We start from the raw sequence: 25,324 nt of genomic DNA, 5'->3' as shown, positions 1-25,324 counted from the left end.
GACAGCAGTTGACTCACAGTTAGCCAAGTAGTGACTCCAGCGTGTGGGTGCATATAGGAAATTTTGCATATGACCAAGGCAGAAAAAAAATAGAGATATAGATGCGGCTATTACGCATCTCTCAAAGTATATACTTTTGCTGTAGGTGATGGTGGCAAGCTGCAGGTATGGGTGAAGCTGCCAAGTAGACAAGTGTGGTGGAACCCAGCTCCTTCTCCATTCTGCTTTTTTGTTTGTTTTTTTTCTTTTTTTATCATTAGTGTGATGAAAGGACTCGCAGATGAAATAAAATATTTTATCTTTCCAGTTGAAAGTGCGGCAACTGACTTGTGCTTTGACATGTGCTTTTGAATAATGTAGGGGTTGTTTCCGTCTCTACTCTTTCATCCCTGGAGTGACACTGCAGACTGTCAGCTTTCTCACAGAATAATTATGTATTGTTTTATGCTTCTTTGTTGCAGAGTGATCGTCTTTTGATCAAAGGTGGTAAAATAGTTAATGACGACCAGTCCTTTTATGCAGACATTTACATGGAAGATGGGTTGATAAAGTAAGTGATGCCCGATACCGTGTTGTTACTGGAAATGTACAGAAACGTACTGCAGATTAGCAAGGAGTAACTCAGTGAGCTGTATTAAATTGCAATGAAAAATGAACACTATATATTCTGGTGTTTGATGGAAGAGCTTTAAAAAAGGTGTTGAATTAAATAAACAAAGTGGGCCAAACCCCCACTGTTATTAAAGCATAGGTCAAAGGGGGTATTTACATGGGCTTAATTTTAGCCATGTGAATAGCCTCACGTGGAGATGACACGTGTGTTTGAAGTTACCTGTGTTGTAATGTTTTACTGAGTTATGACTTCAGATATTTTGAATCCAGAGTTCAGCATCCTAATACGGTTTAGGGTGGGAGGCTGGAATTAGGTGACCTCTTCAGGTCTTCTGCAGCGCTGTCTTCTATGGTTCTATGATGCAAAGATCAATCCAGACCCCCTTAAAGTTCAAAACGAATCCTGTAGCTTAAGGGCTGAGGTTCAGACCTCTTTCCGGCATGCTTCTGTGTTTTCAGTCCTGAAACATGCATGTCTGGCATGTTAAATGTATTGCAGATTTCTTTGGAAAATTACGCTTAGGAAAAAACGGACGAGCCAGAGGTTACAAACAAGGAATTTTCCTGTTCTGGCTAAACGGTCAGCACATGTGCATTGTTAATCAAGGTTAAAAGTTAAAGGAGCCAGCCAAAGGCAGCTAATTAATTGCAATGTGTTGTCCACTATTGCACTTTTAAAAATGGGTCTGTGAAGAGCTGAACTGGAGAGACCTTCAAGGAGTTTGGTAACCGCTGTCTGCTCGGGTTTGTATTTGTGCAGGGACTACGGCACGTTTAGGCGCGAAAGGCAAGTAGACAGGGCAGAGGCAAAAATCCTTCCAGTGCTCCCAAAACCGTGCTGACATCCGAATCGCTGTTAGGGAGAGGCAAGCATTGAACCGCCACTTGGCAGCCCCAGTCCAGTCCCAGTGAAGTCCCAGAGGCTGATCCTCTGCTTGGTGCAGCCATCGTCCGATGAGCCGCGCGGCTCCTTCTTCTCCTTCTCGTTCAGTCCAATACCGCCCCGAGGTCCTGAAGTAGTCGCACCCTTTGCTCTCAATTACGCAGTGGCTTCAAGGGGAAGGAGGGAGTGTTATCAGCGATGTATGCCATCCTGTACGATGCTTCCTATGGAAAAAGCAAACCCTGGCCAGGCAGAGTAGCACAGGGGTGTATGTTTACAGCCCGTTCGCCTTGTTTGTGTCTGACCTGCTGTTTGAAACCTCTTTACCCAGGCAAATAGGAGAGAATCTGATTGTGCCAGGGGGAGTGAAGACTATTGAAGCCCACGGCAGGATGGTGATTCCTGGAGGGATTGATGTTCACACCCGCTTCCAGATGCCGGAACAGGGGATGACATCTGCTGACGACTTCTTCCAAGGGACCAAGGCTGCGCTGGCTGGGGGCACCACCATGATCAGTAAGCGGGCTGGTTTTTCTCTTCCAAGAAAGCTTTACTTGTCTTTCTCAGCTATGGGCAGAAACTTGTGGGCTGTGTAAGTCATGTGATATTGTGGACCAGGTACCAGCCGTGGGGGATTTCTGATGTCTGTCCAGGTTGCTGAGAAGAGCTTGTGTAGGGGTGGGGAAAAGGGGTGGAAAAGCAAGACCCCAGGACTTCCACATCTCGCAGCTGTCGGTTGTTTCACTCTCGCCTGCTCTGTTGGCAGGGTTTCCCTTGCTCCTTGTGTGACTTTGCCAGATTCTTGGGTGTGCTCCTACTGAAACCACTGTCACTTTGACCTCTGGCTCCAGTATGAGTAGCAGATTCTCCTCATTGCTGTGCCGTTGTTCCTTTCTCCATGATGACTATGGGTAGACGTCCCATCATATGGTTCACCCCCAGAAGCTTGATGCCAGTGTAGTATGTGCCTTTGAAAACTGGGCCACTTAATTTAAGGATTTATACATGCCGACTTATGTATGCAGCTTTAGCATCAGGATTTTGTTGGCATTGTTCCTTTTGTGCTCATACCCTCTTTGGGAGGAAGAAAGAAATTGGGAAATGAAAATATCTCAAAAAGACAGACAAACTGAGTGTTCTGCTGACACCAGGATTAGACACTCCTAGTGCTCCCCTCTGGCTCTGAAATGCCTCATGAATGACTTCGAGGCTATCTGTCCCCGCTTGTGTTGGCTACAGATGCTTGGCTTGTCAGAGCCAGGATTTTAAAGCTCTGTGAGTCATTGTTAACCTTGTTTAAGCTAGAGAAAAAAATAAAAACCTCTGTTGCAGTGCAGCTGATCACCTGTGAACTGTAACGCTGCATCCTGGAGTCTGTTCCGCCTATGGGAATCAGGGATAATGGTGTAAAGTGATACAATATCTGAGCATCTTGCATTCTTTCATGTCCTTTGAGGTGCTGCCATTTCGCAGGAGGGGAGTTAAGGTACAGGGAAATAAAAAGAGCATCGTTCAGAACAGGTACTAGTGTCTATTGTCCGATCCACGGATATAGAGAGATCTTAGGCACAGCCAGGAGTCAGACTGACTCTCCTCAGTTCAAACCTAGTTGCTGATGGACCTGGACATCCTCATCTCTTGGAGGATGGTTATAAGCGATCTTTGATCCCTGGCCTGGTTGGGCGGACTCTTGACATGGAGGTTGGGAGCAGGAGCCAGTGGTCCAAACACAGCTGCACAGTCTGTGTTTCAGAAACAAGTCTTTTTCTGGGTCTGGACCTTGCGAAGAGGTTGTGTCTGGCCTGTGAACTTGGTCTAACGCTTCAAATAAATAGCCTTAACACCCACCCCACCCCCACCTGGAAACTACTTTTCATGTTATCACTTAAGAGTATGAAATTTGTGGATGAAGATAACCTGACACATACAGAGAACACGAAGGGGGATTCATTGTGCATACTATGGTCTCATTGTGCATACTAATAGCCACTTTTTCTTCAAATCTTTGCTGTCAATTGAAATCAGTAACACTGAAATGGTATTTTCTTTACAACTTCAGTTCACTGACATTTTGTTGGTTATTCCTTTGTTACTAGTACACCTGGTTCACACTTGAATTGTTGTTTTGTTCTTCCTTGTTAAGTTGAATTTGATCAAAATAACATTCTCTGTCACATCTGTACCTGACCTTTCAGCAGCGTTATTTCCCCCAGTGCCACTTTTTAGAACATTTTAGGCAGAAAGTGCTTTGGGCAGGATTTTCTGAAGTAGCCCTTTGCTTTGGTCGCCGAAGCGTACTGATGCAAAGCCTCGTGCTTGGACCTTTCTGTGTCTGTGTACGTGTGTATTGCCCTTACGACTGTAGTATCTGAACACCTCGCTAACGGTGTTTGTAACATGTCTCTTGAGTTAGGGAAGTTGGAGGAGAGTCGCCCATTTTACAACTTCTCATTTTACAGCTGTGAAAAATTAGCACAACGTTGATTATGGCTGTGGGCAAAACCTGTAGAGGAGGCTAAACCTGACCGTACTGCCTTCCAGAGCGTCTCGGATTAGGATAAAACCATCTCTGAACAAAAACCATCTTCCTAAAGAGTAGCAGCAAGGACAGTAACTGAGCTGCTTAGGATGATGGAGAGAGACATTCCTGATGGTTGGATATCAGCAACTGGAGCTGAGCAGTGGAAAGAAGGATAAATAATCCAACTAGACTTCAAAGCTTCCAAGACTCTCCTCTATGTCAGCTCAGCTGTTCTCTCAGCAAAATTATACCATTTGCAAAATTGCTTTTCCACATTGAAGCATGCAAAACTGCCCTCGTGAGCACGCTCTTGGTGGGTGGCCTTTGGTTTTTCCCAAAGCAGGTGGGAGTTGTGGTTGATTGCAGCTTTTTTTTTTTTTTCTTTTATGATAAACAGGACAACATTTAGTGAACTAGATTCATAATATCACAGATTACGGCCTGAAAATGTTAACACACTAATGCTTGTCATATATTTTAAATACTGTGTCTGGGACTTTTCAAAAGAGAATATGCTCTTCTCCTGGAAGTGTGGCTGGCTGCGTGCCTCCGTTCTTTGGGCTTTTTTGGAAAAGCTAGCCTCATGGATGTGAACTTTATGGGGATGAAACACCCATGTTTCTTCATTTGTGCTTTGGGCAAACTTTGTATTATTTGTTTATGAATACCTTTACTCCCATCTGTTTTTCTCTTTTATACATAGGCCTCATTTTGGGCAAGAAAACAGGTTGGTTGGCTTTGTGCTTCGATTTGTTTCACGTTTTCATACAGGAGGGCGCTTTAAGGCTGTTTACTTTACAATCATTGTAGAGAAATATTTGTTTTATGTGCATTTTTCAGTGAAGTTAAAACTAGAGTCTTGGGTAGGTTTCTGTGGCTTGTTGGTTTTCTAAAAACTGTGGGTGAAATCCAGGCTTGGGTGAGGTAAACGGGGAGTTTTGTCGTTGGCCTCGGCGGTGCCAGGAGTTCACCCTTCATGCCTGGTTTGGTTTCAGTGAACTTTCTTTGCAGCTCAGATCAAATTCAGCGTTGTTCCTTTAATTCGCATGGCAAACGCATCCAAGGGAAGCAGACAGGAGTTCAAGTATGTAACCTATTGTTTCCCAGCCCTCTTCTCGTTTGCTTCCGTTCCCCTTTAAAGTAAATTAGTTTACTGCGGCATCGGAGAACCTGGCTCTCAACTGGCATCAAACGGAGCGGTCCCATTTTCTGCGTGGGACCAGTGGAGATCTGTCCTGGTGGGGAGCAGGTCTGGCTTCCGTCCAGTGCTTCCCAACTTCATGCCCTGGTCAGCTGGGATGAGGGAGAGCGGCTGGCAGTGATCTGAACGAGCCCTTTTCTGCGCTGCGTCACCTACGCCCCCACGGTGCGCTCCATCCTTGCTTCCCTGCTGTCCTTGCTAGCCCTCCTCTAGGTTGCTTCACTTGGGGGTTAGGGCTGATTTCTTTAGCTGCTCGTTCCACGGAGGCCATCTGAACAGGAATTCCAGCTATGACCCTTCTGTCTCTACCCTCTTCAGTGCCAAAGGCAAGACTCCAGCTGACTTGGCTAACGTATGAAAAAAATACAGTTGGTTTTGTTGTGCGGAGCTGCTGAGAGGTGGGGTGACGGACCGTGATACGTTCTTCTGAAACGGCAGTTTGCGTGATCCTTTCTTTCTCTGTCCCTGCCTTGAAACAGGCTCTGCTTGGGGACCTCAGCTGAGGACAAACAGCACTGCACGTGTTTGAAGGTAACGTTACGCTGGAAGAAACTTGGGTTGTCGCCCTTTTAAAATGTCAGAATGCAGTGTTTGGGCATGGAGTGGAAGGGGGGATTCCAGGATGATCTGCAGAAAAAACTTTGGAGAGGCTCCAGCTTGTTCAGTCTGGCTTCTCTCTAGGCTCCCCTGTATTCCATGGAAAGAGAGCAGCTTTTCCCGAGTTCAGGAAAAGGACTTTGTCTGAAGTTGCCCTTTACAAGACGCTCTTTCTCATCCATGGAGCCCGTGGAGCCACAGTTTTGTTGAGCTAAAGATGGTGTTTTTGAGCCCCTGTTGTCCCATTTTGATATAAATTGATGCCCTAGGATATAAAACAGTCCCTGGAGCTCTTGGAGACATCGCTGCAAAGAACGGGGTGGCCTCTCCAGGTGTAGCGATGGTTTGGTCGTCGTATTAACCGTGATGGGTAAAATCCCCGTCAGAAGCAGGGGTAGAACTCCCTGATTTCAGGAGCCTTTCTCTGCTCCCAGCTCTTCAGAGGGGATGAAGCTAAGCTGTGTCTATTTACTGGCTCTCTGATCCTCCGGTCTGTTTAATGTCCTGGTGAGAGCTGCATCCATCCCAGCCAACTCCCACACACATTTCAGCCCCCCCCCCTCCCGAAGATGGGGCTTCTTCCCGGGTATCTGCTGTCCTGGAGTGAAATCGCTTGCTGACATTGCCTGTGTTGACTCAGTCAACCACTGTTATAATCATAGAGAGAAATTACAGTGAGAGAAATTACAGCTCTTTCTGGCGTGGTGACTTGGAAGCCAGCTGCCTTTTGAACTTGACTAGCAGTTATTCTAATAACCCAGGGAGTGTACGCTGGGGATATGAGCCTTAGTATCTTGGGAGGCTCAGAAAACGCAGGGGAACTTCACACGGGCTGCAGTCTGCTTCCTAATGCTTTACCCTGCTAGTAAAGAGAGAGCTGGTGTGCAGGGTGGCAGGCGTTTTCAGGAGTGTGTTAGCTGCTCAGCCACCGTCAGACTTGTAGCAAGCTGACACCAAGTCTCCAAGGTCATCCTGAAGATCACCGCCTTGCTCGAAGGAGGCGTTTGCAGTCTAGCCTGCTTTCTCACCTCTGGGTTTGTGAACTGAGCATCACCTGAGAGAATGGAGCCGCCTCAACGGAGGTCAGAGCCTGGAGCTGCAGCAGCGTGAGCTTAGAGTAGGGTTTAGAAAAGGGGAAGGGCAAACTTTAGACCCACCAGTGAGGACTAGATGATAACCTACCCTACTGGGTGCTGCTGGTTTACATTACCAGGGTTAGTCCTATCCTGGTGGAGGGCAAGAGCCTAAATGACGGGCAGAGGAGGAGGAGGAGGGAAGCAGAGACGCAGGAGGAGGTGACAGCAGCGGTCATGCAGTAACTTGTGGCCGAGCTGGAAGGATCAAACCAAGCGTTTTGAGTCCAAGGGCAGTGACCACAGAGCTGCAGTGTCTCACCAAGTCTCTGCGGCTTTGTGTACACAGCGCTGCATTGTTCCGCAGACACCAGCCTGAATTCTGTTGCTTTTTGCACCCAGTAGCAGAGATGAAAGGGGAACTGTGCAGCTGGGGGCTGGCACTTCAGGCGGGCTGCGCTGGGGGGTGGGGGCTTGTTTCACTTTCTAGCAGCTGGCAGTGGTTCTTCTGCAGCAAAGAGATGTGTAATTCTCTGCAAATGTGATGAAAATGTCCGCTTGCTTCTGTAACACGTCTTTGGTGATTTATACAGGTGGAGGCTTCCTTGAACTCTAGAAATAATGGCAGTAGCACGCGGGAGCACCGAGTCCCTCCGGCCCTTTCCTCTCCCCAGCTCCCCTCGGTGCTTTTTATGCCCCCGCAGTGATTCACGCTAAATCTTGTTTGCTTCGCTGACTCCCAGCTTGCTGCTGATGCGTTTGTCGCTTTCATTCAGAGCGGTCTTAAAATCATTAATGGGAAAGTCGGTCTGTAAACGGAGATGGGCACTCCCCCGTTGCGAGCCTACTCTTCTCAAGCTTTTAAACCCCTCTAAGTCCATTAGGCATCCCTGCCCGCGTGGGGTGCGCGGCTGCTGTGCGGGTGACAGCCTGCCTTGCCGGAGCCGGCTCCGCTTCCAGCCATCCCTGCGACGCTGGCTTTCTGCTGGATGGGATTCGCCTCTATTGTTCGGGTGGAGTTTCCAAAGGGGTCTCGTTGGAAGGGAATGAAACGGATCTGCCAAGCCCTTGGTGTCTCTTGCCAGTTAGCACAGAAGGAAACAGCTGGTGCGTCCTTAGCATACGTGGTGTGTTATTGTGTGTAACTTCCCCCCCCTCCCATTGGGCTGCAACTATTGTTTGTCATCTCTTTGCCGCTGAGTAGGTTCCTCTGAGGAACAGACGAGGACTTGAGGAGCTGCGTAGGTTTGCCTGAGGCTGCGTAGGAGGGCTGTGTGGTGCAAGGGTGTCGTTAACCCTGGCTGTCGGATACTCCGCCTGCTAGCTGGGCCACCTTTCCTTCTTGGTGCTGAAAGATGAAATCCGCGGCATTTGGGTTGTGAAGCCACCGCGGTCCAGCGCGCCTTGGTTTTAAGTCGGTCAGTTGCCTTTTCCCTGTTTTCCCATCTGCTTTCCCCGGAGCTGCTCTGGATCCTGGCCCTCGCTCCTCTCCCAGCCTTCTGCCTCTTTGACAACCCTGATTTTTTTTTGAAGAGCAGGTGAGTGGCACCCTTGCTCCGTGTCTGTTGGGCCCCATTCTGCTCTGGACCCACTCGCCGCCCCGGATGGTCGGTGGAGGCTATCCCATGCGTGCTGGAGCCTAAAAGGTCTGGTTTAGTTAATAACAAACAAACTTTGAAATGGCAACACCACTGACAGCACAGCTGTCTCCCTGCAGAGGTGACCGACCTAGATTTTTCCATGCATCCAAAAAGTGGGATTTGGCACCCACCCAGGAGTAATAACCACAGTTGTTTGCTTATGTGATAGCGCTTAATACCTCATATTCCATATACTGGTTGGGATCAGTAGTGTTGCTTTCCCAGTGCGTGGAAAGTTTGTGTTCTTTTGTTTGAAGAGCTGCTTTTAAATGCTTTTCCTGCTTTTGCGTGCCCAACGCTCTCATCCCCAAGTCCCCTGCCTTATAGATGATAGGCAGGAGAGGTCAAGAGCTAAGGGGTATCACCGATGTGTTGTGTCTTACATCGCCCCTTAAATCAGCAGAAGATGCATGTGATGCTTGGAAGGGTGCAGGTGTAAGGTGGGGTCCTCCAGCTAAAGCTTGTCTGCTGCAGGTGGAAAAGCAACCTTAGAAAAATGAAATACCGTTATCCACCTCTGTTAATGTAACATCACTAGCTGTCTGTGATAGGTTTTCAGGGCACGTGTGTCGAACTTTTCTAGATAACCTGTCTTAATCACCTTCAAGCTGAGACAAGGTCTTAAAAGAAACAGCTGGAAATGGCGCCTCCAGCTCTTTTCTTGGCTTGTTTTTCCCAATCCGGTGAAAAATCCCTTGGCTTTTACCTTCCCGCGAGCTTGACTCAGCAGAAACACTCGTTGTCAGACAGGAACTTTTAACTTTCTGTGCTGGGAATTAGCTTTGCGTGTCGGGGGAAGGAAGCAAGTGATGCTTGAAAGAAGTGATGGCTAAGATGAGATGCAGTATTTCTCACTTGGGATGGATTCGGGCGAGGGCTGTCTGTGGAGTGGAATTTGATGTCTTGGGTCAGCGGAGTCTTTTTCCATCTTTCCTTCAGCTGCTGTGCCTTCAGTTCATAGATCCCATTGTTTCGCAGAAACTGGATTTTTTTTTTTTTTTAAATCTTTCTGGTGAGAGGGAGAAATGTTTAAGGAATACAAATTAGCTCCTCCTGTCTAGCATACTTCAATCATGCTTATAAATTGCCAGTTGTTACCAACTTGGGGCTGTGCCTGCATCTTTGCATAACCCGAACTCCCATGGAAGCCGTGTGTGTTTAAGAGGAATGCAGCGATGGCCACTGAAGAGTTACAGCTTCTGGGAAGACTCTTTTCTTCCCTTGATACACTGCAGTTAGTGTTAGGACTACTTCTGTGACAATGGGGACGTCATTTAATTTCTCCATGCTACTTACTAGCTGTCCCTAACGGTGGGTGGCTTTCTTCCTGAGGAGTTGTAAGCTTTAATTCAAATTAGTGAAGTCCACCTGGACCCTCATAAGGACATAGTGATGATTTTTAGTAGAGCTGCCTGAGTGCCTGACGTGTGAAAGACTGGGTACCACCTAGCAATGAGAGAGTCCTTGTCCCTCGCCGCTGGGGTCCGTGCAGGCGCAGACACGCAGTCCCTGCAGCTCAGGATGCAGGCACTGCTTGCTGTAAGGATATGAATAAAAGGAAAAAAACTCGGTGGGAGGGAGAGACGAGGCGAGCCCTGTGTGCTTAAAGTGCTTTTGGCTTCCCGGAAAGCTGATTTTAAGTAATAGGAGGAACCGTTAGGCTTCAACGTGCAAATGTTAATGGGAAATCTCTCGGTGAGTTTTCAAAGCCCATCAGAAAGGGCCGTGCTTTTGGAAATTCCCCTTTCTGACTGCTGCTAGGGAATATTTTCACCAGATTGCTTTGTTCCTGAAAGCAGTTACATATGTGCAGTGTGTATATTTTTGGAATCTAGGAGAGACTCTGCGGCGTTTTACATATGAATGAAATTCCCTGGCATAGCCTGCAGGCAATGTGAGCTGGTAAAGGAGTTTCTTGGGAACGATCCTGTATTATTTATTGCACAGCTTTGCTTTTTGTGCAAAGGAGAAGGGGGAAGGTTCCCAAAGTGTAGCGCAGCAAGAGAGAGTGCAATCCGGTATTGCTTCAAACATCTCATTCCAGAAACGCCTGTCAGTTGATGGTACTTCCCAGCAGACTTTCCTTTATTCCAGGTAAGATTTCTCAGCATTTGTATCGGTGTTCAAAGAGAAGAGTTCAGCTACCGGTGGGGCACAGAGTGCTTTTCAGACTGATGTGCAGAGACTCTATTCAGTGTGAATTGAAAAAGGGTTGTCAAGTCTTTGTAGCCCAGCGGTAGCTGGAGAAAAATACAGATGTGCGGGATGTTCTTATGTGGAGCAGAATTAGGCCACGGTACCGAGATCAGAGTTTGCTTTTGCTTTGCGAAGCAGTTGGCCCTTTTGCTAGCAAATGTGCTATAGAAGGGGAAAACGGGAACTGTGTGGAAATGAGTCACGCCGAGCTGTCCCGCAGCGTGGATCCGGGCTGTTGACCAATTTGGCTTGTGTGTTTGAGGTGGGAAATAAAGTTGAGGTCCAGAACGTAAGAGTTGCCTGTAAAAAGCTTAGTGCGTGGGTAAAACAAAAGGCAGCATCTTCTAGGTACGACTTTTCCTAGGCAGTTTGCTGCAGGGGCCCTGGATTGGAAGAGCCACAGGCTTAGTGGCAACGAAGTGGCCAGGTGGGGTGGTACCCAGGAGCGCATCCTGTTCTACCTCAGACGTGGTGCTTTGCACCCCCAAACTTGGGGTTCTTCATGGGTCTGGGAAGGTACCAGGCTGCTGGAGAGGGCAGGCAGGGCTATTTCAGACCTGGAGGAAGGAAATTCGGCAGCTGGGGACTGTGTCACAGAGTTCTCTATTTAAACTAAGGATGATCTAGTTAGGACTTCCTACAGGTTAATTATTACAGCAATCACAGTAGCTAATTTGCAGGCAATATTAGCCTTACAAAGCTGACAGAAAACTAGCACGTGGCCACGTGTGTTTAGAAAATGGACATGTGCAGGGTGAATGTGCTGCTTGACCTCTGCCCCGCAGGTTTGTTGGGAAGTAGATTCTGCTGCACCTCCACATCGGATCCCACCACAGTTCTCTCTACGGACACATGGACATTTATCTGGGTCTGATTCGGACCTTGCTTCCTTGTCCATAGTTCTGTTCGACAGTCACGAGTGGTTTAACTGAGAACGGGATGGGGACTCTTAGTGTCTTACCAGAGGTGGAAATGGTGTGATGGTGGTGGATGAAAACCTCTTCCTCAAAACATGATGTCACGAGAAGAGGAAGTGTCTGGTCCTGGTCCAGCAAGGGAAGATGTTCCTATGGCAGATACACAGAGGGAAAGGACAGGTTCACTAAGCAGCTGCCCCCTGCCTTTTGCCTCAGAAGCTGTTTAAAAATAATAAAAAAATAATTTAAAAAATGATTCTGTAGAATCATAACTCTTTGCATTTGGTTTATTTTGTCGGGGGAAAAAACCTGAACTTTCTAATCCTGAAAACATAAAGCCCCCTCAGAACCATCACGAATTTCCACTGTCGTAACTCGGGTCCCGCAGTTGTGTTCCTCCTCATCTCCAACGCCCGCCTGAGACAACCACGGGCAGTGAAATGAAGCTGAGAAGCCAAAATCTGGTCTTGGCAACAGTGATGCAAATCCAGAATTGTTCCAGCATCCTGGCTAGTGGAAAAAGCCTGGCGGGCAGGGTCTATCTCCACTGACCTGAGAGGGACAGAACCGGCTTAGGGCACTTGATCTTTTGTCCTCTTGCTTCTGATCAAACACTTGCCCCTTGGATGTGTTGTTACGGTTGTGTTTTGCCTTGACTTGAAATCCGAGGCTGCAAACAGAGGTTTTCTCAATCCCTCAAGGTTCACAGACCCATTTGTACGGGAGTCTTTGATGTCCCGTGTGCTTTTTTTTCATGGGCTTCAAGTGTGGAGTGTGCCTAAAAGAAAGAATAAATCTTGGAATCACTTAAATATCTCTTTTGAACTTGGCTCCCTCCTCCGCTATCGTGGTGACCTCCTGAGATACAAGCATAGCTTGGATGTGCGATAAACCTGTGCTGTAAAGAAATGGAGCCTTTTTTGATCTGATTTTAATATGTAGTCATTCCAGCTGTGGAAGAGGGTTATTAATTATTGTCGGGACATACAGACCCCTATTCTTTACATTTGTGTCCAGCTGGCATTAAATTATTAATCGCATTTTGGATCCAGTCCGCAAAAAAGACAAGTGAAATATCTGTATGACATCAGTAAGGGAATAACAGAACATTGCAGCCTGAAAATGTAATCGGTGGAGCACGGATATGTCTTAATTCTTCTGAGCCTGGTCCAGCTTCTGATTTCTCTGCATTGAGTCTAATAAACTGGATCTAAACTGACAGAAAACAACCCACGATGTCGTTTAGCCTGGCTTTTCTTCGGGTAGTTTGGCAGGCGCGTGTGAGCAAACGGTCCTTGTGCAGTTGTGTTAGCGTGGTAAGTGCTGTTCTGTGCAGAGTTACTCTTCACACGAGTCTCTTTATTTCAGTATTTTCTTAGGGGGGAAGGAAGAAACAGCAATAGAATAATCCGGGAATAAATCCCCACAAATATGCAAAACTAAAATCTGATAGCTGGATCCAGATTGTTGAGAAAATCCTTCGGTTTGACTTCTCCTTACCTTCAGGTCTATCAGCTTAGGTACGTCAGGTCGAAGTGGTGACCTTTAAAGCAATCTTGTCGCTATCCTTTCTCGCCCTGGATCAAAACCGTGACCTGGAGTGTGGCTTAGAGGAGGAACTGGGTGTGAAATCAGAACGTAGGAGCTGTGAAGCTCTTTCAGGTTACGTGATTTGGGATTTTTGAGCTCGGGAGAAATGCTGAGGTCTCTTTTCTAGCCTAAATTGATGTGGAGCCGGTGGCTGTCGTTCAGTACTTTGAGCAGAAGTCTTGTTGCTGGGAGGCTTGACTTCTGAAGAGCTTTATTACTGGGCCAGGCAGCTCGGTTTCTTGGCACGGAGGAGGGTCGTGGTATCTTCACGGGTAGCAGAAGGGACTGTGGTATTTTGCTAGCTGAGAGTTTGGACTCTCTGGATGAAATAAGGTCTGTGATTGTGGGATCATCTTCTCTGAAGCCTCTTGGCTTAGTTAAGGGCCTGACCTGCCGTTCACGTATATTGATTTGATTCCACGGACTTTCATAGCGTTACTCCCAGTTTACACCAGTGCCAGGAGAATACTGCTGCAGCCATAAACTAACAACAACTCGACTTCTAAGTAGGGAGCTGTGCAATTACCAGGGCTGAATTTAATTAAAACCTCCCAATAAAATGGCTTGTGACAGAACGTACAACTCAATAAATTCACCAGATTTCATCACATGCAGTTGCTGTGGAGATTAAGTAGTATTAAACAGGCAGATGTGTTTATAGTGATCAAGCTGCTATATAAAGTTTTGGGTCGGGGAGATCTGCCTGCTAACAGTCAAGCTTCAACGTTAAGGATTTTCACCTTATAAACTCCTTTTAAACAATAGGCACATTTAATGCTAGTAGGAGCAGGAAATAATGTGTAAAACTGCAGTTTATAATAGCAACTGGAAGCCTGCGTACATGGTTTTATTACATACACTGTTTTTGTAACATCTGACCCTAATTCACGTTTATATTGTCCGTATCAAATAGTTCTGCTCTTTGCTGGGAGCGATGTTCGTTAGCTGGAGACCGAGAAGTTTTCATGCGTGCTTTAGATGACATATAATTAAATGAGCTGAAAAAAAACCCTTTTACAGGGGAAAGCTGGAACCAAGAGCTATTAATAGAAACTCCAGGAAGGGGTTGTGAGCAAGCCAAAGGCCTGCTCAGATGAGGCAGGATGCAAAAAAGAAAAAAAAAAAAAAATCGACACACCACAATACCAGGAAGCTATAAAACCCATTAATCCCCACCCATGAGGACATCCATCCAAAAAATAAAGTTTTGTTTTCAGGGCAAGGCTAATACCTCCATTCAGCTGTCCCACCGAAGCAGTATTTCTCTTGAGCTTAGTGAGGGGTCAAAAATATAAAGGCATGGCTCTTAAACTGCATTTTTTTGAGAGCCTTCAAGTGCCAGAGAAAGATGATAAGGGCTTTTTGATGGCTCAATCTCAAAGCATCCTGCAGGCTGTTGGTTAAATTCCCCTGTCTTCTGTGTGTGATCCCCCATGCCCACACGGAAGAGCTACCTCCGTTCTCCAGCTGGGTCCTTGGTCAGAGCTGCAGATACCCATCCCCCTGCTTCGGGAAAGCTCTGAAGGACCAGAAAGCCACAGCGTATCCAGGCTTGGCAAAGGAAGCCAGGCTCCGATGCAGCGTTTCAGAAAGCCCCTGTTCGGAGCTGAGATTGGCACCATTGCAAGCGTGCTGCGCAGCTAGCGGGTTGGCGCGGTGTTAGAGAAAGGGAGACGACACAGCAGCTGCACGAAGAGCAAAGGTACGGTTAAATCCAGCCTTTCATATGCGCACTGACCAGCGGTGCGATGAAACTCTAGTTTCATCTTTAGTTCATCTTTACAAACTGATGCTGTCACTTCTCCTACCCGACTTAGATATTTTTTTTTTTTTCCATGCTGATGTTAAAACAGTACGACTTTGTTTTCCCTGTGCTTGGAAAGTTCCCTTTAAATCAAATCCTCTTGTAAGTTTTCGCCTTCCCCTTTCGTTTAGCACCCGATTATTTTCACACCGATTATTTTCCCCTTTCAATTACCTACCCGATGCCCCGGTGGCTGTTCCCTCTCCCCCGCAGCATCCAACCCTTTCGGCTCGTGGGATGCAGAACGTTTCAGCTTGGCTGGGTGCCAGCCCTGGTATATTAAAGCCACACAGATAAGCTAACAGTGGTTGGGTGGTGTTGTCTCACTTCAGCTTATTGTCTGCCTTTAATCTTGAGCCGATTAATCTGTCCAAGGAGGAGCCGAAGGATCATGAGCGAGACGGGCAGGAAAACAGCGCTGGGTGATGGGTGGGTGGGAGCTGAAATACTGGGAAGTAAGAGCAGATGCGCCTTGTCAGCGCAGTGTGGACCTGGACGTAATGACGGGAGAGCAAAGCCAGGCGCATCGGCGAGGTAATTAAGAGTCTTAGTGATTGTGGCTGGAGGAGCCGTGGCACGTGGGTACGCAGGTGCTCACGTCCCACCGCCTTCCAAAGGGAGGCGAGCGCTCGGTTTGTCCGGGAAAAAGATAAACAGACTATCCAGCGATTTTTGGAATCTTGTCAGTAAGTTTACCAAGGGGAAAAAATCAGATGATCCGTAAAATACAAAATCCTTTTTAAATTTTATTTTATTTTATTATTATCTTTTTTTTAAAAGCAGTTACTTTTTGCTGATGTAAACAGGCTTGCTGGCTTCTAAGCCACAGGCTGTTGTATTTTGGATTCTGCATCTCAGAAGGTTAAAGGATAAATCTGCAGAATGTTTTTCTGTTCGTAGCTGAGAAACCACTGTAATCCTAACCTTGGCTTCGCCATGTAACTTGCTGAGAGTGTATGTTAAATAAAGAAAAATGGTAGAGTTAGGCTTGAAATTCACTCTGATTCAGGGAGCTGCTACGAGGACCGCAAGCTATTTAGTTCCTCCTTTGAAGGTTTCAGACTGATGAAGTGATATTGAAACAATCTTTTCCTTTTCTCTCTCCCTTTTTTTTTTTTTTTTTTTTTCCCCTCTTCATTTTGTTTCTGTTTTTGGAGCAAGCTTTGAGCTTCAATTGAGCTGGCAACTTCCTTTTCAGACCTCAGCAGCCGACATCGTTTCTGCAGCAATAAAAACAGGAAGAAAACATCTGGGCTTTGACGGACGGGAGAGATCAAGGCTGTAGTGGTCTAGAGAATAAAGGGGTGACAACAGTCCGCGCTGCAACAGCTTGTCTTGAGCGTGTCCTGCAGGCGTGAGGCCATTCCAGCGGCTGCAGGAACAAAACGTTCCTGGTTTCCGAGAGGAAGGAATGAAAGATGGGGCAGTAAGCTGTTAGGTTCCCCCGAGAGAAGGGGTTCAGTGAGGTCAGGACATCACACTGCTTTTCTCATGGGAAACCTCCGGGGAAATGTCCGTGGTGGGGTTTGCTGCGTGCTCCGGTGCGTCAGAAGACCTTGTGTCTGTGGTCCTGTGGCGGATCGTACCCAAGGGTCATCTTGGGAACCTGGGGTTGTGGGAATGCAGCGGACGGAGCTTTCATCAGCTCCTTTGCACTGCTCTGAAGCACAGGGACCCTAAAGAAAAAGAAAAACTTTGTTTTAGGCTGCACTCTTGAGCTGTGCTGAGGACTTGAAGGAGAGCTTCCTTGGAGCTGCACATGGGCGACTCCTCCCCATACTAAGAGGAAGAAGTAGTTGTAACGCTCAACTCTTGTGACAGCAGGCAAGGAATCAGGCTTGACACTTCTCCTTTGAAGGATCTAGGCTCGTTCTTACTTATTTGGGCTCCCAGAAAGCCCAGCCCTAGCACGTAGGGATGATCTTGCAATGTTGCTGACCCCTTCCATTGTAACAAGGGATGGTGCAGTTGGGGGGACATTTGCATTTGTGTCTGAATTACCTCTGGCCTAGCACCGAGGGTTACATCCACCTTGCTCGTGTCTCATGTGCAGCATCTTCTGCTCACCTGTGGCAACACGCTGCCTTCCTGCTGCAGGGTGCTGTGCACCAGGTGTAGCCTCCAGCCCCCTGTCCGGCAGCGTCCCTGTCATTGTCATTGTCCCATGGTACGTTCTATCCCACTGCTCCTTCCCTGAGTCTCTTTGGACTAGTTAAATGACAGGCTTTTGAAGGCTGGTGACTTACCTTGTGCATTCAGGCTGCATAATTGCCGCCTTCTTGCACGTGAGTATAACAAAGTGGTTATAGTTGCCTGGTAGAAGGCTGCTAGGGAAACAAACTGTGCTCTGTTTTGGTGGGGATGATGGGTGGTTTGGCTGTTGGTGAGCTCAGGGGAGCTGCTGCGAGATGTGTTGGCAGTGCAGCTTCCATATGAGAGATTCTGAATCCCCAGAGCTGACTTTCATGCACATATGCACCACTGCCTCCATCCCTTATCCTTATTGCAACCAGCTGTGGTCTGACTTCGTCCGAGATCTGACAGAGCTCCCTTACCCCCTCTCCCACTCCCTCTGCAAACTCCCATTAGTCATACTTGGGCAGTGCATGAAATAAGATGGTGATAAAGCTCTGATCCTAGACACCAGAGTCATTCCTAGGGGCTCCGTGCTGGGCTGTGAAGACTCCACTGTGTTAACCCCTTGGTGCCTGCAGGCAGAGTTTCCTGTTGTCCATAAGCCACGTATCATCTTGGGGTTGGTACAGCTCTTGGGGCACCTTCCGTCTTCAGTAGAGATGGACCTATTGCTGTGACATGTTGGAGATTAAATGGGCTTTTTTTGGCTTTTTAATGAGTCAGTGGGCTGAGGAAGACAGCTCTGGCGTTAAGGCACCGGCCATTTTTCTCTGTCCTCTATGGGTAACGCAGAGAGAATGTTACTTTGCTCCTTGTTGTCCGTAAAGATTAACTTTGGCAGAGTGACAGGGGGCTACGTAGTGGCCAAGAAACAATTCAGTCTGGAAGTTAGTGGAAGGTTTCTGACCACTGGGGAGGAGGAGATCATGGAACAGAGATTGGATGATTTTTTTTTTTTAAAAAAAAAAACAGGACAGTTTATTTTCTGGTTAAATTTGGGTTGGTTTTCCTGAGACTGGTGAAAAGCACATCCTTGATCTGTTGTGCAGTCACTAGCCAAATTTCAGAGCTTTCACTCATAGCAGAGATGTCTCTGATGGGCAGGACACTGCTGCCTGGGCAGACAAAGACCACCAGCCACTCGTGAGCCCCTAAAGCCACTGCTGATCAAAGCTGCAGCTGTACCAGGAAAGAACTGTGTGTCACATCCTTTGATTTGCAGGCTAGCACGATGCTTCGAGGGGCAATCACAAACCTTTTGGAAAAGCACAGATAGTTTTTGCTAGCTGTCATGCAGTCCCCTTTGCAAAAGGGGGAGAGGGTGGGCAGAACTTTGCGGGAAGGATGGTTGTTTTGGGTGATGCTCTCGGCTTCCTACGGTGTTTGTGCATCTGGGATGTTGGAGGTGTCATTGACCAACTTGGGTGGCTGATGCTCGTGGGTCGTTCAGGAGAGCTGTACCGCTTTTGCAGCAGGTTGAGAGCTCCCGGTGTAAATCCAGTTCTTGAGGCAGTGCAAAACCAGTAAATCTGGGCTGACGTGCCTGTGTGGGGGCGAAGCAAAGCTTTGTACTTCACCGAGAGCGAGTAGGGCTCAAGGACTTTGTCTCTTACCCCAGTTGTGATTTAGAGCTGACTGCTGGGCTGATGGCAGCCCAGATACTCACCGCTCAAGTTAAAAATAAACTGCTTGTAGTCCTCTGCTGATTAATTGAAGCAACTTGATATTTTTTGGTGTGATTTGATGTAAAATGAAGCCAGGGTGTTCTCCTCCTCCCCAGTGGCGTCTGCCCAGTTTCTGACCCCAGAAGTCCCTCAGGCTTTTCCTACCCTCTCGGCAGCAGTTCAGTTTCTGGGATGCTGGCTGGCTTCTTCTATTTCACTGTGTCAAGTGAAGATCTTGGAGATCCCATGTGTTCTAATAAAAATCTGAATGCTGTTCATATTACTGGGAGGAACACTAAACCTTCAGATCCAAATCTCTGGTTATCCTTTGAGGCCGTTGTGCATCTGTAGCACTGGTGCAGTATGCTGTAGCTGCCTACGAGCCACGGACCTAACGTGGTTAAGCTGGACGGGGGATCAGCCTGAGCAGATGCCAGAGGCAGGCTGGACCATCTTGCTGTCTGGAGGTGTCTCTCCAGCCACAACAGGCTGTTCAGCTTTTTCCAGTCCTCACTTGTACGTTGTCTCTGGAAGATGCTCTTGGTTGGGATGTTACAGCACAAAGCAGCTGTGATCCATGCACGGAGTCTTTGGTTGCCGCTGTGTACGTACCCGAGCTAATACATCTTTGCACACCTTTTTTGAGCGTGTCCAGAGGCACAGACAAAGAGCTTGAACGTGAGGTGCTGAGCGCTGAAAGCTGCTGAGTGATGCTCGCCGGGATCTTGTCTGTGTCATTGTTTATTTGTCAGCAAACAGGGGAGCGGCGTTTGTAGAGCTCTCTGCAGCGGTTCATGTTTGCTGCCCTCGGAGTGTCATTTGCTCCATTCACAAACTATTTTGGCGAACAGGCTGCACTCATTGAACTGCTTCCTTCAGCCTCTGCTGCGTGATCAGCTTTTTGGCTGCGTTTTCAGATGTGGGGCTTTAGAAACCAGGTGAACTGGTTAAATCAAACTCAAATATTTTAAGAGGAAGGGGGTGGCTTGTGTTTGCAGTGGCCTCTGCAAAGCACATGCTCTGTCTTGGGCATCCAGGGAAGTTACCGCACCAGGCACTTACCGATGCTTTGCTTGTCTTTCCCAGTTGATCACGTGGTTCCTGAGCCAGGGACCAGTTTGCTGACTGCATTCGACCAGTGGCGAGAATGGGCAGACAGCAAATCCTGCTGCGACTACTCTCTGCATGTGGATATCACCGAGTGGCATAAAGGTGTCCAGGAGGAGATGGAAACTCTGGTTAAAGATCATGGTAAGTTCAGGGAAGCTTTTCCCCTCCTTATTTTTTTAGGACTGGCTCCACTGTTTTTTTAGGACCTGGCTCTTGTGAAATATTTCGGTCTCACCTCCCAGCGAAGCTGGTTTTGGTCCTGACATTACCTTGGCCCATTCCGGCTTCTTGCGAAGGTTTGTACGGTCACTGTTGTGGGGGGCTAGGGGGGCTGGCAGGCGCTGGTGTCGCTGCAGTGGGTTAGGTGGGCAAGCGCTGATTCTGCACCATGAACCTCTTGCCGCTGCCATGCAGAGGGGCACCTGTGTTCAGTGGAGAGCCTTCGATTTTCATTAGTGCAGGTAGGTGATAGCCTCAGCCGTTAAACCGTTTTAAACAAGGGAAGAATCTGGCCCAGAAGGAACAATCCAGCACTGGTTGCTAAAAGTGGAGAAGGGCTGAATAAAATGACCTCATAGGTTTTTCCCCTTATTAATTTCCTTGACGTTTCATCCTTAGGCTAGAGTAATTTTCCATCCTGTTTGTAGTTTAAACAAACCTTTTACATCCTAATAAGTGCTTTCCCACACGTGCTGGGCAAGGGCTTTTACTGGTTCAGAAGGGAGGAGAGGGAAAGCCAGCTTAGGAGCCCCCCTGTCTCAGTCAGTGTGAACGCGGTGGAGGGGGGCATGCTTACCGACACCGATTTCCCATTGCTCTGGCGGTGAGTCTGCTTTTGTGAGTGATGCTTTTTGCTTATATTTTTGTACTCAGCCTTCTGCGGGGCTGAATCCACAGAAGTATTCTTTATTTCAATTTTAAGTGGAAGCCTAGGGGTTTAGCTGTCCCCACAGCTGGAGCGCAGGCTGCTCTCTTCTCATCAGTCCCGTTAATAAATGCCACATGGCTGAGGAGGTCCTGGCTTTACGCTGGGATCTGTTGCAACCGCGTGTGTCTGTGCGTGCGCACGTGTGTGTACGCCTTTCACAACAGATTAAAGTAATTTATTTGTCTGCCCATCATTACTGCTTGCTGGGGGGCTGGTTGAGGGGGGTGTCTTCTCTCTACGAGGTGCGGTGTGTCTCGTAGTTTTATCTGTGCATGCAATTTGTACGTCAAAGATTAATTCTTTTGCCGTCTTTCTGCCAGGTGTGAACTCCTTCTTGGTTTACATGGCTTTCAAAGATCGCTTTCAGCTGACTGATTCTCAGGTAGGAAGAGTTAACGTTCACGTGGTTGTCACTGCAAGCTGTGCTTCAGTCACCTGTAAAGGTTTGAATTCAGTACACTGGGATCTGACGTTTTCTTCTGGTTTCCATCTTCAGATGCGTAACAGTACCTAAGATTTGCAACTGTACGCAGAGCCCTGGTTTGAAGACTTTATTTTTTTAAATAGCCAACACCAAACCCTGAAAGGCTTGGCTGGGGAATGCAGTGGCAAAGCCCTCATTTTGAGATATCTAAGGTTTTATTCTGGCTCCTTTGGTGTGGCAGCAGTGGCCGTTGTATAAATTGCTGCTTTATGCCTAGGCGCAGGGCGGGATGGTGAGATCTCTGGCGTAACTGTCTGATCTGAAGCTGATCCTGGTCCAGAAGTTGGTTTCTGGCTTTAACGTTACAGTCCCTGGGACTTTAAAAAGGAATTCCCCTCCTGTGTGCTGCTCTGGTGGATAAGTTTGGGTACATTTAGTAGTTGAGATGGGCAGTTTATATTTCTAAATGTGGTGGGAGGAGAGGAATGCCTGGGAGTCATTTGGAACGGTGTAGGAGGCAGTGGCATATGCCAGTTATCTCTAATGACTCTGGTAAGCATTTTAATGAGTGACCGTTAACGAAGCTGGTGTCAGTTGTGGGTTACTCAACCTCAGCCCAAACTCAAACTGGTTGCTGGAGTGGGAAATCACACTGCTCGTATCCCAGGCAGCGAGAGGGGTGGGTGCAGGTTCCCTGGGAAAATCAGTGGAAGGGGTTTTTTTTTTCATGCCAGGCACCAGTAAATGAAGGCGTGAAACAGGTACAGCTGTGTGAGCTCTTTAAAATCCATCCAGGTGCAGGCCTGTGCCATTGCTGTTTCTTCCTCCAGTGTGGAAAATACACCAGACCTGGCTTTTGAGCAGTGCTTTTTGCTGTATCAGTAGTATCCGACTGTGCAGGCTGGGAAATTCTGTTATAGGCAGGAAAACGGATCGTAGTTACCCAGCAAACCACATCTTGTATTTCCTCATGCTCCTCTCGGTCTTTTCCATTCTGCAAAATTCTGTATGCTGAAGGAATCTGGAGTAGTGTACATTTTATAATCGGTGCATACCTGAGCGTACACTCAGGTTATATCAAAATATTTTCTGTCTTCCAGATATACGAGGTCCTGAGTGTAATCCGGGATGTTGGTGCGACAGCTCAAGTGCATGCTGAGAATGGTGACATCATTGCTGAGGTATGTTAATATTTATTCTGTGGATTATTAACTTCAAAATGATGGGAGGAATTCGAACTCTTTATTCCTTCTTTGCAAACAGCAAGTCACCCAGGCTTTTAAAAGCACGGCGTAGCTGTATCAAGGATGCTAGCAGAGCTGTACATCAAATCTTACCCCCTCCGTTGCCACTGATAAAGCAGATTTTTGTGGCAGCTTTCAGTTCGTGGTGGATATCGGCCGTCTCTGCCTTTTTCCCCATAAGTGAAAGTCTCTGTCTGGGTGGGACTGTTGCCGTGTACAATAAAATGTTCTGCAATACCAAAGACCAGGGGAATGGGAAGGGAGATGGCTTCATACGGTACCTGGGATGCTGATGTTTGGGATTTGTTCATCCCTTGAACAGCTACAAAGAGGAAACGTTAATGTATTTGGATTTAATCTGATCTCTGGCTCATTCTATACATTGTCTCAAGCATGTAAACTTGGCGTTGCAGAGGGTTTCTGTGCTGTGTGACTGGGGCAGAGCCCACCTGGGTCTTCGAGCCCAGTTGCCTGTAGTTGCAGGATGTTTTTTCCATGAGATACTGTTTTGCCATATCTTAGAGATTATTTTATAGACGCAAATGAGTAGTGAAAGCTGCGGGGCTATGAACCCAGTGTGAAGCATATCAAAATAAAAGGTTTCCCTGACCTCCTGTGAACAAATCAGCAAGGGTTTTGTGAGCTCTGGTTATTCTCAGCGAGGGAGGTTGGACAGGAGTCGGGTTGTAAGGCCCTTAAGTAAAGCCCCGTGTGATTATTAGCTAGTGCAGACGCTTAGCATCTCACTTGCACCTCTTTCAAACAGCTGTGTTTGCCGCAAGAAGAAATGCGTGTTGCTCTAAATCTTTTCCCTGCTCTTTTTTTTTTCCTCTCTGCCTTAGGAGCAGCAAAGGATCCTGGAGTTGGGGATCACAGGCCCTGAAGGGCATGTGTTGAGCAGACCTGAAGAGGTGAGGACTTCACTGCCTTTGCATTTATTCCCCCAAGTTATAACATTTCTGCGTTGCCAGCAAGTACTTCATAGTGGGATGAATGCGGCTGGAAACTATTTCATCCTGGCTGTAAACATTACTGCTGCGTGGGGTAAGGGAAGAGGCTAAGATACTTCTAGGGATGAACTAGTAACTAGTCCCTTCTAGAGACTAACTGCTGTGGGCACTTACGAGGAACTGAGGAGCCCCCTCAGTACTTCTGTACTGGAGAAGGAGACATCTCCAGGGAGTAATTCAGCCGAAAATTTAATTGACCCTCTGGAAAAGCTCATCTGTTAATTACTGGGTATAGTCTATAAAGGCTCTGCTCACACGTGAGGTATTTAAAGTGAGGTGAGATGTGTTTGAACCACAGAGCCCACGGTAAACGCTGGAGACACAGAGAGGTGGTGGTACCTAGCCCATCATCACTTCAAGCCCTTTGATAGCCCAGACTGGAATCCTACATCAGGAGATGTAGAAAATGTTGAACCTGAAGCAGAGGTAGAGGACAGGTCTACCTGAATCACCAGTTCCTTGGTTCAGCCACTGCACAGGAACACTCCTAAGACGGAGTCCCTGAAGAAATACGTGTTGTGATTGATGATGTTGGTCTTTGCAGACCTAGACCCTGAAGTTCTTGTAGTTTCCCATCGCTTTCAGTCGAGTTTTGTGTCAGGACTTCAGAATTTGGGTGTATGTAGGCAGGATTCTGCCACGGACTGCCCTAGATCCCATCTCTTGGGCTTCTCCTTTGTCAAGATTTCCCCTGAATCAGCAGGGAATGTTAATACATGCGCAAATCCTGACATTCTCGGCCACTCGCATAGCTTCCATTACCTTGATATTTGATTGTTTGATGAATGTTTGACTGATGGGGGATTTTCCCAGCAAGGGACTAAGTCGCTTGCTGAAGGCAGGGTTTGTACTGGAGATGGGACCTAATTCCCACACCTTATCCAGCACTTTAACACAGATAACCTCCGTACGTCCCCACTGGTTCCTCAGGCACCCCAGTCCCTCTCACTTCGGTCTCGAAAATAAATCTGAAGAGTGAGAAAGAGCCTTAAACCCGTATTTTTCAGGCTGGTTCCCGTTGCATTCTTGGTTTCCAGTCTTTCAGTATCTCGAAGCTGGACACCTCGCCGCGGCATCCTGGGTTCGTGAAGTCCGTCTGTTGTGTACAAGCAGTTCTTTTTGTTCCTCCCAAGATAGTGGGGCTTTGCTGACTGCCAGATGTGGCAGCTGGAGGCTGGGTGTGTGAGATCATCCACACGTGCCCCTCATGCTCCCTCTCTATTTCCTCCCCTTGGTTCAGACAAGCAGCATCCAGAGACGTTTCAGTAGGAATATAAATCATTCAGTTGCTTCATGCAGAAAGGGGGGGGGAAAAAAAAACAAACCCAACAAATGGTCGACTTGGGCAGTATGTGAATCCTCACAGAATTAGTGTTTGGCTCTGGGAGCTGGGATTTTGTGCTTCCTGAAAGTTGTGAGCAAACACATGCACTGAGCTTTCCACCCACCCACCCCTGCATATATATATATATATTTTTAAACATATTTTTTGGCTTGCATCAGGAGAGTGGGAACAGATGCTGACATGACACTTGGGGCTCATCTGTGGAGCACCCCTAAACTTCTGTTGACTTCAAAGGCAGGTTGCTCCTTACCTTAAAGGATCCGGCCATCAAACTAGCCAAGTCTTGCCTGGCTACTTCAGAGCTTGTCCGTAGCGGAGCAGGAGCGTTTAAGTGTGAACAGTGTGGTTCCCTGGCTCGGTGGGTTTGTCACAGCTGTGCAGACGTGTGGTGTTCCTCGGTGCAGCAGGGAAGGCTGCCTGAGCCCTCGT

At 47.5% G+C, this 25,324-nt stretch overlaps 1 protein-coding gene across 2 annotated transcripts in view; it reads left to right on the top strand.

Moving 5' to 3' along the window:
• DPYSL2 (dihydropyrimidinase like 2) overlaps positions 1 to 25,324 on the top strand; it is a 54,478-nt gene that overhangs the window by 13,942 nt on the left and 15,212 nt on the right. For both annotated transcript variants that reach the window (XM_080370336.1, XM_080370335.1), the window contains exons 2-7: positions 462 to 550; positions 1,827 to 2,011; positions 19,921 to 20,085; positions 21,193 to 21,254; positions 22,397 to 22,477; positions 23,383 to 23,451. In XM_080370336.1, the coding sequence (XP_080226462.1) occupies positions 462 to 550; positions 1,827 to 2,011; positions 19,921 to 20,085; positions 21,193 to 21,254; positions 22,397 to 22,477; positions 23,383 to 23,451 (651 nt within the window). The remainder of the gene's footprint in view (positions 1 to 461; positions 551 to 1,826; positions 2,012 to 19,920; positions 20,086 to 21,192; positions 21,255 to 22,396; positions 22,478 to 23,382; positions 23,452 to 25,324) is intronic.

This window comes from Falco punctatus (assembly GCF_963210335.1).
Source record: "Falco punctatus genome assembly, chromosome: 20".
In the NCBI taxonomy this organism is placed as follows: Eukaryota; Metazoa; Chordata; class Aves; order Falconiformes; family Falconidae; genus Falco; species Falco punctatus.
Note: the sequence above shows the minus strand (reverse complement) of the source record. Positions and strands in the feature narration are given on the sequence as shown.